Here is a 12,775-nt window from a genome sequence, read left to right as displayed (position 1 = left end):
GAATTGTCGTCTGGGTGGCAGCCTGGGCATGGTTTCATGCCGGTAGATGCCAGAGAGAGCAGAGTGGGTGCCGAGAGCAGGTATTTCATGTCCCGGTCCTGCCCTCCATCCACCGCGGGCGGAAATTGCCGCTGTGCAAATGGTGCCACGCAAAGAGCTGCCAAGTGCGGGGCAGAGCCCCGGAGATGGGGGGCGGGGGGGGGGGTTGGGCAGCCGGGAGCCACCTCCGGCACCGATCCCTTGGAAGCGGGAGCAGGGATGCAGCTGGCGAGCGGCTCTGCCCTCGCCCCCGGGCGGTGGGTTGGTGTGTGGGGGTGTCCTCTGGCCCTGGGTTGTTCCCCCCCTCCGCCGCTGCATGCGTGACTTACAGGCCGGGGTTTACATGCTGCAGGGAGGATGCCATTTCCCTCTCCCGGGGGAGACGTGAACACACTTAACACAACGCATTAGCGGCTTTTCTCTATCCCTGGGCTGGAGCTCAGAGGCCTCACATTGCAAAACCTCTCCCAAGAAAAGGCAGAGCGGGCACTAACGCCCCAACAGCGAGCCCTTTCCCAGGCCCCTGGGAGAACTGTCCCTGCCTTTCCTTTGGAAATGGTCCCAACACTGCTCATCCCTTAAGGTCTGCCCTTATTTCTGGAAGAAAGACACCCCCCCCCTCCCGGCCCCAAGGGATTTTGAATGTTGCCAGCGCCGCATCACAACCACGCCGGGCTCTTTCACTTCTGGACATCTCCTGATTTTTATCCTTTTATCCCTTCCCCACCTGGTTCTCGCCACCATCCTGGGGCCCCGGGCCCCGGGGGGTGTTGGGGTGGCTGCGCTTGGCTGGATGCAGCAGCTTTCCGCTCCCCCTCCCCGGGGAGACGCTGCTCTGTATCCAGCCTAGGAAATTCCTCCTTCCTTCCTTCCATCCTGGCTCCTCGGCACCCAGGAACTTCCCTCGGCCCCCCAAAACTCCCCTGCTGATGGCTGCAGGCGGAGCGGGGACCCCCATGTGGCTGTGGGGCACCGAAGCAGGGAGCTGCCCCCTCTCCCGCTGTCCCAGCTCAGCGCCCACCCTGGGAGCCGAGAATTGCTGCCGCTCCCCCTGCACATAAAGAAGGGCAGCGGGATTTGCTCAGGAAGGGAAAAGGTCAGGAAGAGGCTGGGTAGGATGAGGGGCTGCTGGGGCGCTGCCAGGGAAGGGGACAAGGTGCCATGGGCTTCTCCCCCCCACCCGCCCCAGTCATCTCATGGTGCTGCCACAGCCCTGGGTTTCATCTGGCTCCCGTGCTCGCCCCCCCTCCCATGAACCGAGTTCTGTCCGTTCTCTGCCGCCGTCTCCCGATGATGACAGTGAGGGACACGCAGCATGGTGCAGTGACTCACAGCCGGGGGGACGAGATGGGAACCAAAGCCAGGGGCTGTGTCGGTGCAGAGATGCTCCGGGAAGCTCTGCCTTTCTCTCATAAAAGTCCTTTATTAGAACAGCAAACATGACACTTCTCTTCAGTACAGCGGCTGTATGCAGCTATCATCGCGGTACAGGGGGGGCGACGTCTTACAATCACTGGGGGTCTAATAAGCACCATGAACATCCTAAAGAACCGGGGGGTAACGGCTGAGAGAGGAGCCCCGGGTGAGCCGGCCACGGGGGCTCGTCAGGAATTCACCGAGGAGCTGCTCGGCGTTGTCCTGCAACACGGCTCTCCTGCAGCGGAGAGAAACTCCTCGGTGTGAGTCAACGAGATAGCACCCATCCAATAAATTAGGTAAAATTAATACTAGAGCAACAAGGGAACGAGTGGACCGTCCTAGAGGAGGGCACGCTGGAAGGGAATGGCCTATTTACACTGGTCTTTCTGCCGGACCGGTATTCCCGTCGCTCCCCCCGGCCCCGGTTGGATGAGACGCAGCTCTCCGGTCAGGCTGGCGCCCAGCCGGCAACGACACCGCTGTCTCCCCGAGCCCAGGGGACTGCGAGGGGACCGAAAAGCCAAGCTTTGGGGACATGCACATGCAGGCGCCCTCGGCACGGGAACGGGGGCTGGCACCGGGCACGGCGCCCACCACCTCCCGCTCCTCTCCTGCCTCCGGATTACCAGAAAGTCGGGGTAGGGAGCGGAGGCTGAGGGGGGACCGCTGCCAGCCGCAGGGCAGCAGGCACGGATTCCTGAGTGCGTGGCAGGACTGTGGCCAGCTCTTCTTCGTCCCCATCCTCATTCCCATCCTCATCCCCATCCCCAAGCCCGGGTTCCCCGTCAGACCCTCGCTGCAGAACGAATTCTCCTGTGAACGGAAGGACACTATCAGGTAGTATTTAAGGCTAGGCTTTACACGGCAACTATAAAAAAATAAATGCTAATCTCCGAAGAGCCAGGCAAGGGCTCTCCAGCGTATGGCTGTGGCGCGCGTGCCGGCGCCGGGGAGAGCTCGGTGCCAGACCGAGGGCCCGCCAGCACCCAGAGCACCCGGGGACAGGGTGGTCCCCTGCCCTGCCCCACCGCTGCGCCCCACAGAAATGCTTCGGGGGGAAACAAGGGAGAGGGTCGGGCATTTTGGTAAGGACACGGAGACTGACTGGTAATCCAGGACCCACCTCTACATGTGACCGAGGGCGCTCTGCAAGAAAGGCCACAAGGGAAAGAAATATCCTGCAAAATAACGGGGCTGGCGTGGGCGAAAGCTTTCCCGTGGCGGGGGGGTCCCTCCGGCCAGCCCCACGGGAGGGGAAAGCGCTCTGCCGAATGAGATGAAACTGCCATCCCCCCCCCCAACCCCACACCCCAACTCAAATTGACAAAACCAAAAACTAAAAGCGGACACAGAGGAACATCTCAGGCTACCTAGGTACTTCATCAGCCAAAAAGAGCTAAACAGCAAAGCGCGCACACACACAGGACAGCGCAGGAGGGTGGAGATCAGAGACGGCCAAAAGCCAGGGTCTTCCTTCCCATTTTGCCTCCCCGTCTCCGGCCGGTGGCCGAGCAGGGACCCGGTGGCTTGGTGGCCGGCCTCGTCCCGCGGGAAGGAACGAGCTGGCTCCTCTCATCCCGAGAAGAGGCAGCCGGCTCCGGGAGCATCCTCACGGCATGGCCGAGCGTGAAGTGTAGAATTCGGGGACCGGCAGGCCGGTGTGCAGAGTCACCTGCAACGAGAGACAAAGGGCTCAGCTGCATCCCTCCGAGCCTGGCGGGACAGCCTTCGGCACGGCAGCAGCCGGGAAGAGGTAGGATGTAGCCCAAGGCACTGCTGGGAGCCCACAGCACCTCCTGCCCTGCCACGCATCCCCCCCGCTGCGGTGGGGCTGGGGAGGGGTGGGAAAGGCTGTCCCCAGGACCACGGCGGTGGCTTCATCTCGCTGCTTCATGACTCGTTGGTACTGCAGGAGCCCCCACACAGCTCCAGCGTGAAGTGGTGGGATCGCTGGTACCAGCAGTGTCAAGCCCCAAATATTCTTCCCAGCTGGCTGCGGAAAGATGGGACAAGGCAGCAGTTGGGTCTTTCCGCAGATGGGATGGACAAAAGGGTCCGGAGGGGGCTGAAGGACAGCAAAGCTGCTCAGTCCAGAAGGAGACCTCCGAGAAGCCAACGGGCCGTACAGCGGAGGGGACGCGGCCGAGAACCGGTGGGAGGAAGGACCTTGGCAGCGGTGTGGGGGCAGGACCATGCTGCGGCGTGGGGGGGATGCTCAAGTGCAACCTTCAGTGCCCCCTTCCAACCCAAACCACTCTGTGCGAATGGGCGCCAGGCACTCGGCCCGGGATGGGGAGTGACGTGGTGGAGACTCCAACCCAGGGACAAAGGGAAAACGAAGCAATACCGGAGACCCGATGCTCGCTGTGCCTGGAAAAACCCCGGTGCGTGGGAAAGGATACGGGCAGGTTCCGCTTATACCGACCGACCGACTGGGCAAGGGACCAGGTCCTGCAAATACCCACACACGCGCCAAGGAGCTGCGCATGGGGAATTCAGTTCCTTCCACAAATACTTCAGTTGGGGAGGGAGGAAGGCACAATTCCTTCTTTTATTGGGAACAGCCGCATTTTCCCCTTCAGATACAGATTTATAGAAAACTTTGTCTAAAATACACTATTCCCCTCCTAATTAGAGTCACTTTTAATTACTCGCACACCTCTGAAGAAGGATAAGGAACGGCTTGGGTTTATAAGCAGCCTTTTATCGGCATCCCATGGGATTTCTCTGTTAGGGGGTTTAAGCTCTGCCTTGCCCAGTGAACCGTCAGAAAGCAGAGGGGCTCTGGAAACGCGCTCGTCTTTTAGGGCTGCGTAGAAGATCGTGGTAGGAATTCAACCCATCACAGAGCAGGATGTTTTTACCCCACCGAATTGATACAGCGACCCCTAAAAACAAGATGTGCTTCTTTAATGTCTCCTCATTAAACACTGGGACACTCCGGCAGGGATGCTCCCAGGGTTTGGGATGGTACCGACCAACCTCCGCTCCAGAGCTGCTGGAAAACTGTCACTGCCTTGGTACCAGAGCCCAGCGCACCCTGTATCCCAACGGACACCATCCTAATTCATGGATCTCGAATTTAGGGAGGCCACTTGGTGCCTCTGCCCTCGCACAGAGGCGATGCCTTTGACACCCACTGCAGAAGACGGTGCCAAAGTGCTCAACACCCTGAAGTCATCCGTTCCGTGCCACGTGTCCTAGGATGTGCCTGGGCGCTTGCGCAGTGCTGGAGGTGGAAGTGGTGGGTAGGGTGGATGTGCCCAAGCCAGGTTCGGTGAACAGGGGGCACTTGTTGGGGGGAGAGGATAGCAGGGATGAGGTCAGTGAGAAGAAAAATGAAAGCTGGAAATACCGGATAGGCCCAGGGAGCCACCACTTGGTGACGTTCAGGAGAGCTGAGAGCTTGGGAGAGAGGGAGAGAAGAGGAGTTTGAAATTCCCCAGAGGAAAATAGGCTTTAAAAGGTGTCCTTCTCCTTGGTAATGCTCCTGTCTGGGTTCTGGGAATGCTGGAAGAACTGGTGAGGCTCTCGTGGGGTAGCATAATGAAGTGGAGTTGTCAAACCCCATCAGCCAGGGAGGGCTGGAGAGCCCTGGTGCTTCATCAGCCCTGACGGAGAAACCCGGAGCACGGAGCTGGAGGAAGGGAAGGCCTGTCCCAGTTTTAGAGACCCGCAGGTGGTTTAAGGTGCGAGTTTAGCTCTTTCCAAGCCACCCCTGTTGCAGAAGAACCCTCCCCGCTCCACAAAGTCCCCACGCTGCTGCGCATCAACGCCCAGTGCAGTGACAGTAGCACGAGAGGCAGTCTGCCAGCACGCTCAGCCGCAGGCTCTGCTGTTGTGCTGCTCCAGAGCATGGCCAAAGCACGTACCTGCACGTTCCTGTTGAGGCTGACCGCGGGGAAGAAAAGGCCTTCCAGGTTCTCGAAGGCGACAGGCCCTTGCTGGTCCTCGTTGATGGAGAACGTCAAGGTTCTCCTGGTCAAATCCAGCAGCACTCCCACCGTGGCGCCTTTCGTTATCCCACCCTCGGTTCTGCAGGGGGTGAGAAGAAGATCAGAACGTCTCTGTGGCTCAACGTCCCTCTTGCTCCCGGCTCAGGGTTCAGGCCATAAACCTCAAAGGCTGATGATGCTGAACTTCACAGCTCAGCCAGGAGCCAGGCCATGACCTGCATCCACCCCAGCCACGCTCACAAATCCCTGGGCACCTCCTCAAGCCTCCCCCAGAGGTGCTCTCCACATGCCATCGTGTCCCTGAGGGCAAAGCTACCACCGACCAGAGCAGCCCCGGCTACACAACCACGGGGGAAAAGCAAGTGGACCTGGGGAGCAAAGCATTTCAAAACCTGCTGACCCACCAGGGAACGGCCCTTGAGGCTGTGGGAAGGTGACACCAGGCTCTCCCCAAGCTACCCCAAGCTTCAGAGCCCCCGGCCCCACCGTTCCCATGGGGAAGGCGAGCGTTAGCTGTGGCAGGGGGATAAAGGCAAACACTATTTTCTCGTTGGACGAGTTGCAAGGCCTTGGGCGCTCACGGGAAGGGGGTGTACACAGGCGCGGTGCCGTGCGTGCTCAGGGGGAAGAGTCGGTGTGGAAAGAGTTGCGGTAGGCAGGGAAGGAAGACCGGAGCGAGGCAGAACCAGGGAGGCAGGGACTGTCCTTCCCTTCACCTCTAATGGAGGTGATCAGGAGCGATGTCACCCTTCCCGTGGATGCCTGTAGGTGCCACTGGAAAAGCCCCAGGCTCCTCCTTGGGCTGTGGTCTCTGGGAGGAAGACCCCGTTGCAGACCACGTACCTGTTGGTGTGTGAATTGTTGTGCATGAACCAGCTCCGGTTATTGTCCACGTACATGGCCCAGGCCTTGTCGTCCTTGCCCAGCATGGCATCCTTCAGGACATCAATGCGTGCCACGCCAAAGGCCGGGTCAGGGTGGTTATCGTAACGATCAATTGACAGCTCCCAGTAATGGAGCCCTTTGGAAAAGCCCGTTTTCCCCAGCACAACCCTGTCATCATAGCTGTTGCAGGTGACAGTCAGGTTGTCATTAGAAAAGATGATGTCGGCGTGGGCAGAGGCAGGATCGAAAGAAAACCAAGCAACTGGAACACACAAACAACATCAGGTTAGTCTGGCGGGACCCGGCGGTGGGGCAGGGAGCCGCGCGGAGCGGACACGGAACAGCACATGCTGCATGCAGGGCCGACACACAGGGCGAAGGCACGGCGGGGGCTCGGGCTGCTGCCCGCTGCGGCAGCCAGCAGAAGCGGGCAGGGAGCTGCCGAGTGGAGGGGGCTGATGGAGAGCACCTTCCATCACGGAGGGATGCTTGGAGCTCGTGCAGCTGCAGCCTGCCAGCGTGGCTGAGGTTTTACGGACGGGGCTCAGACCTGAGATTTGTTCTTGCCGCTCCCTGGTAGCCTGTCTGTCTCCGTCCCCTCCCGCTGTCTGTCTGTCTCAGCTCCTGAGCCCGCGGGATCCTCGCCATCTCCTAAAATTTGGCTCTAGCAGAAGGAGACGTGTGATCCCGGCCAGCTCTCCAGGCTCTACCTGACATCGTTTACTCTTACGACCAAGGGTTACTCATGCAAGCAATGGTTTGCAGGGTCAGGTCCAGCGTGGGACGGGGACTGAGGGTCAGCGGATAAACCGTGCGTGTGTATTTGAGGGCTGGCGGTCCTGGGAACCAAAAGCACACACAAAGGCCTACATTGACAGAAACGCTACGTCACACTGAGAAACCTCCCTGCGGAGCAACCGGCCACAGGGAAGACAAGAGTTAGGCTCATGGGAAGGCTGGAAAATGCCCCAAAACCTCCACGACTCGGTACGGCTGCCGGTTTAAATGCACGGGACTCGGTCACTGAAAATCTGACAGACACAGTGTCACATCCTCGACAAGACAGAGGCACAGGGTGTCACAAGGCACCAGCCCGGTTCCCCAGGTGGTTTTCTCCAGCCGTCACTGAAACGTGAACTGACACATCCACAAAACACTCTCACGCCTGCAGGAGTAAATAACGGCTTGAAAAATAAAAGACTCGGGTGAGATTTAATCATCGGTTTATTGGATCATTTGACAAGACAGCTCACATGCACACGGGCGCCCCGGTTTTGCAACTTGATGGAGGTGATTCCGTACCTGCCACCATTTTTTTAATGTCAACTGCGGTGATTCCCAAGGAAAGGCATGCAGGAGAGAAAACAGCACGTCAAGTTGGGTTGACAAAGGAACGAGAAACCATTTCTGCTTGCCTGCTTCTCCAGCGAGCGCACGGACCTCTCGGCCTTTTGCATAAAGGTGGGGAGAGATGGAGCGAGGATGGGCTCGGGCTGCCCGAGGAGGGAATCCCGCTGGATGGGGGATTCCCATCTCCCAGGGGGATAAACGGACCTGACCCTGCAGGCATCTGCATGGGGACAGGTGAGCAGGTACCACCAGCGCTCACTCCAATTAGCTGCAGAGGGGCTAATCACCTCCTTGGCATTTGGCCCACGTTAATGAACTGGAATACGTATTGCTTTGAGCAGGAGGATCAGTTCTTAATTACGGGGCCACTTCCAGAGCACTGACTTCAGGCTTCTCTTTAAAACCATATCGGGGGGAAACTTAAAATGCCTTTACATCACATGGCAATCACCATTCCTCCTCCAAATTTGCCAACCGCCGTGACGTCCGAGAGCGCCCCGCAAGCAGGGTACGCACAAGAAACGCTCCTCGCTCGCCAAAGAAAAGTTAAAGATTTAAAAGAGGGGGGGAAAAAAAAAAAACGGAAGATAAAAGGATGAGCAACACGGAGTAGGTGCCAGTTAATGGTAATAAATATACTTGCCTAATTGAGAGTAAGGCGATCCTTGCGTTTCAAAATTGCATCCTATAAAGAGATACTACATTTCACACATCACAGCTAAGAAACAACAACCACCTGAAAAACACTCGTGAGCACTGAACCTTTAACTAAGCACCCAGCCAGCCGCGGGAGGCCTGATTCATTAAAAGCCAGAGAGAAACGGAGAGGGGCTGCAAAAATGACCTGTGAGATTGACTGTCGGCCGTTTTGGCGAGTCTCAGCCTCTGGGACTCGTGGATTATCTGCTCTTTCACAGCCAGATCCCGTCACAGCCTTCAAGAGCATCAAGTCTGATCGCTACCTGCTCGGGATGCCAAATCATTGGACTTTTAGCCCAAGGCAGGAAATTTTAGCCTTGGCAGAATATCTTGGCCGCTTGATAAGTATTCTCTAGATTGACCCTCAGTTGGATCACTTAAAAAAAACCCCCACCACTCCTTAGAGGACAGGGACTGATGAAAGACAAGCAGCCACTGGTGTGTCCAGGGAATAGGGACCACCGAGCACCCAAAGGGCACTGGGCTGTCGGTCTGATGGTGGATGCACTGGCAGGATGCCTCGGGGCGCCCTTCATCCTCCTGCCACCGGGTTGTGCCTGGCCGCTGGCCGCAAACACCTCCTGGGAGCCGCACTGCAGCTGGGGACTGATCCAGGAGCTTGTCCCCACCAGGAGGAGAGGGCAACATGAAGTCCCATGTTGGCACTGCAGGGGAGGGCATTCACGAAAGGCGCTGGATTTTAAGGAAATCCCTGTCTAGCTCTGTGACTGGTTTTTTCACCTCTCCTCTGGCAAGGAAGCAGGTTTTTCACCCCGCTGAGGTGGGTGTTGGTGGGAAAGCGTCCGTCTGCAGTCGTGCTCCACGGCCAGGGCCAAGCAGCACCTCCTGAGGCTGTTTTAATGAATCGCGCCCCGGGCCCCTATTCAAAAAGTGGTTTTCCAGGTCTCTGTGCATCGCTACGGCACAAGTTCACCCGAGTGACACGTGGGCATATTCCGGACCCCATTTTGCGTTGCCCCACCACCCCGGACCGCGGCTGCAGAGGTCCGTACCGCACACACAAGTATTGCTCATGGCCATCGCAGCGGATCTGACACTGGACACAAAGTAAGAAACGTCCGTAACAGAACAGAGTTCAAGCCATTAGCGCACAGCAGTACGATGAGGAAAAAAAAACAAACATAAAAAGCACAAAGAAAAGAAAGTTGCAGGGCCCCCGGTTATTCTGGCAAGGGTCATGCTGCAGCATTCCTCATTCCGGGTTATGGGATGGAAATCAAACAATCGGGGGCCCCCATTCTTCCTGGGCTTACACCAGAGGAAGCCGTGAATTACTCCATTGGAGCCCATGGAGTGGTGTAAATCCCGAGTGGCGGAAGAATCAGGGCCCAGGATCTTTAGCAACGGAAGATGCGCAAAGACTGGTTAGAAAACAGCTCTGAGAGAGGCACTGTGCCCGCGGCTCCTTCGCCGGCTGCCCGACACCGTCACTCATTCTGCCTCTACTGCCTACGTCCCACCACAGCCCCCGAGGACCGGGCTCAAAGCACCTGTGGGTGCTGCCAGGGGAGCGAGGTACCACGGGAGTGGTTTCCTCCGCTCTGCAGAAAACAAGACTCCGATAGGATCAGGTCTGGTTTTGCAAAAGCCGAGCCCAGCGCTCGAAGCCGAGCGGACGAGAGCCCACAACTTCTGGGTCTTGGGAAGCCAGATGGCAAGGGGTGGGTGAGCCGGCCTTAGTAGACCTTGCTTGCATCTAGACTTGCTTCTTTCTTAAGAGAGGTCTAGATTGAATCGAGCAAACTAATTTCACAGAACAAATCTCACAGCAGAGGCTGCGTTTTCTGGCTGTATAGGGAAAGGAAACCATCGAGACGTCCCCACAGGTTTCTCCCAGGGAGGCTCTGTTCTTCTGCCTGTCCCTAGACACAAGATCGATGCAAACTGGAGACGAGGGATCCGCTCTGCCGGCTGGCTGGGCAAAATGGTTCAGCCCCAATGAGAACAGCACCCACGTAAGGAGTTACTGTGCTGCTCCGTCACCCCACGCCTGGAACTGCCCGTGCTGGGACGTAGAGATGAACACACACCACGAGAACTACGCCACCGAAAAGTCCCTTCCGCGGCAGGAGCAGGCCAGTGACAAACAGAAGGAGTTCCCCCTGCCATCCGCATGTCATGGGAAAAACAAACACAACGGAACAAAACAAACAAATACTTTGAAGATGCCCAGAAGCACAGACGAAGAGGAAATGCCAGAGGCACTCGGCTCACCAGCTGAATTCAGGGACTGTAAAGAAGAATGCAAGCTCAGCTGGTGGGCCGAAGATCTTAGCTCAAAGTAGGATCTCCCCGGAAAGCTGGGTTGTAGATTAAGGGTGGAGGAGAAAGGACTCATTCTACGAAGCTGCGATCTTTCCAAAGGCACTGGAAAAGGGAGGGTCTGTTCTTCTGACTGCGTGTCTAAACGTAAGATCAATGCAAACTCAAGATCAGGAATCGGGTCTGCTGGAGGCTGTCACTCCACCGCCCGAGACCAGACCTCGGAGCAGAGCACAGACGCTCCGGCACGCACGGACCCTGCTTCGCCACAGCGAGTGTGCGCGGACGGTGCGTGGAGCGGAAACGCCTGGTGCTGTGCAACCCAGCCAGACCCTTCAGGAAAGCCTTGCCTCTGCCAGTATCGGCAACAAACACATTTTTCATCTTCCAAAACGTTCCCACGTCACCGTGACAAATGCAATACGCTTTTAATTACAGGGAGTCCCGCACCTCTTCACAGTAACGCACCTAAAAAAATGCACAAGTTACCATGCACACTTCCCATCGCTCTTTATGATTAATCTCGTACCTTTTTGTGCACAATAATCAGTGGCGTAAAAGTTAGTCGGCTGGTAACGCTGAAAGGCCTTTGGCAGGGCTGTACTAACCTATTTCACCCTACATACCACCAAGCACCCACCTTACTCAAAGGTTGGTCGGGATGTTGTGTTCTTGGTATCCCTTTGTACCTGTCAAAACACATCTGAGCCTTACAGTAAGAATTTAACTCATGCGATTCACAGCAAAACGTCCCGGGTCATCAGGTTCCGTTCCCCGCTACTGCAAATGGTCACCTCCTGCAATTTCTTCCCTAGCCTCGTCAAGGGGAATGTTAACAGGAAAATGTAGAATCCACCATCCTCCACACGTTCCGATCAGATAAACACCCGAACACTGTATCCCCAGCCTTCCTGTCTCAGCTGAGAATACGGACTGAGCTGGAAATCCCGTTAAAACAGATAAAAGGAAGCATTTCTCTGCGCAGCGGACTGTAACTTCTGCAACTTGCTGCTGCGTGAGGCTGTGGAAGCAAAGAGCGTCAGTGGGTTCACACAGGGGTTAGAGAAATTATTGCACAACAGGTCAGTAAACGGAGCTCCAGGTTAGGGAAGGACATGCCCTCCAACACCTACCAAGAGTGAGAGGAACTACGACCAAGAGTAGCCGGGCTCATGGCTCTCCCTAACTGGCATCTCATGTCCCTGTAGCTCCTTGCAGCCTGTCTCCCCTCGCTCACCCCCTTCCAAAAACCGCTGGTTAAAAAGCCCTGGTTGCTGCTGAGGGTCACTCCATGGCTGGCGAGGAACTTCTAGCTGGGCCCCAGATGAGAAACTGGCCTTGAAAGAGGAGAAAAGCTTCTGGTGCTCAACTAGGCTGGGGAAGGGCTCTCAGGCTGCGGTGCCCAAGCCCCTTTGCCCCATCCCAGGGGGGCAGAGGTGGCCGGGAGTTGCTGCTCCTGGTGTTGGTAGAGCCGGCCAAGTTTAGGAACACAGGAGAGGGGACAGCAGGGCACAGAGTATGACAACCCGTGTTTTCCTCCCTGATCCTCTGCTCCTAGGTTTGTGCCTCATCAAAGAAACAAGAAATCAAGGGGAAGCGGAGATGTGGCTCTTCCCCATGCATGGCTGCAGGCAGCATGGGCAGCACACGGCCAGGAGAACATGGCTGAAGGCACAAAGCAGCCCAATGGAAGGGCCAAGGTATGGGCAGTCAGAGACACCTCAGAAAGGGAGAGAATGGAGCAGCAGGTTTTGGCAGGAGGGAGGTCGAACATCTGCCCCAGCCAGGAGCGCAGATCTGGGCTTGGGAAGCCGGCAAGGACGGTCCCCTCCAGCATTGCCCAGCTCCTCTTCTGCATCTCCACCTGGGGCGAGCTGGTCCTTCATCCCACCATCCAGCTCGCTGGACAGTCCATGGAAAGAAACAACACTGGAGGGACTCAGAAGCCATCTCAGAAATCCTTGTAGAGAAAAGCAGCCCAGCGGCCAGCTCACCCGCAGACTCTAATCCCACTGCAACTGGGAGGTCTCCTCCTCTGTTCCTTGTCACCGTGCTTTAAGTGCCTGTTCCTGGGGGTGGCCATCTGCATCCCACCATGACCAGCAGACCTGAGCCGGGGGTTTCTGCAAAGCCCCTCAGAGGCT

The 12,775-nt window shown here is 57.1% G+C and overlaps 1 protein-coding gene across 5 annotated transcripts in view; it reads right to left on the bottom strand.

Moving 5' to 3' along the window:
* Window positions 1-1,442: 1,442 nt before the first annotated feature.
* The window catches only part of TRIM9 (tripartite motif containing 9), a 65,841-nt gene continuing 54,508 nt past the window's right edge, over window positions 1,443-12,775 (bottom strand). For 2 of the 5 annotated variants that reach the window (XM_074583549.1, XM_074583550.1), the window contains exons 8-13: window positions 10,584-10,772; window positions 8,293-8,334; window positions 7,602-7,625; window positions 6,258-6,561; window positions 5,331-5,493; window positions 1,443-3,130 (exon numbers count right to left, since the gene is read on the bottom strand). In XM_074583549.1, the coding sequence (XP_074439650.1) occupies window positions 3,068-3,130; window positions 5,331-5,493; window positions 6,258-6,561; window positions 7,602-7,625; window positions 8,293-8,334; window positions 10,584-10,772 (785 nt within the window). In that variant the 3' untranslated portion in view covers window positions 1,443-3,067. Of the gene's footprint in view, window positions 3,131-5,330; window positions 5,494-6,257; window positions 6,562-7,601; window positions 7,626-8,128; window positions 8,335-10,583; window positions 10,773-12,775 lie in introns of those variants that run through there. The other 3 variants (XM_074583551.1, XM_074583552.1, XM_074583553.1) reach the window with 2 other exon arrangements.

Source organism: Larus michahellis, chromosome 4 (genome assembly GCF_964199755.1).
Source record: "Larus michahellis chromosome 4, bLarMic1.1, whole genome shotgun sequence".
Lineage (NCBI taxonomy): Eukaryota > Metazoa > Chordata > Aves > Charadriiformes > Laridae > Larus > Larus michahellis.
The sequence above is the reverse complement of the archived record's forward strand: the minus strand, read 5'-3'. Positions and strand labels throughout refer to the sequence as shown.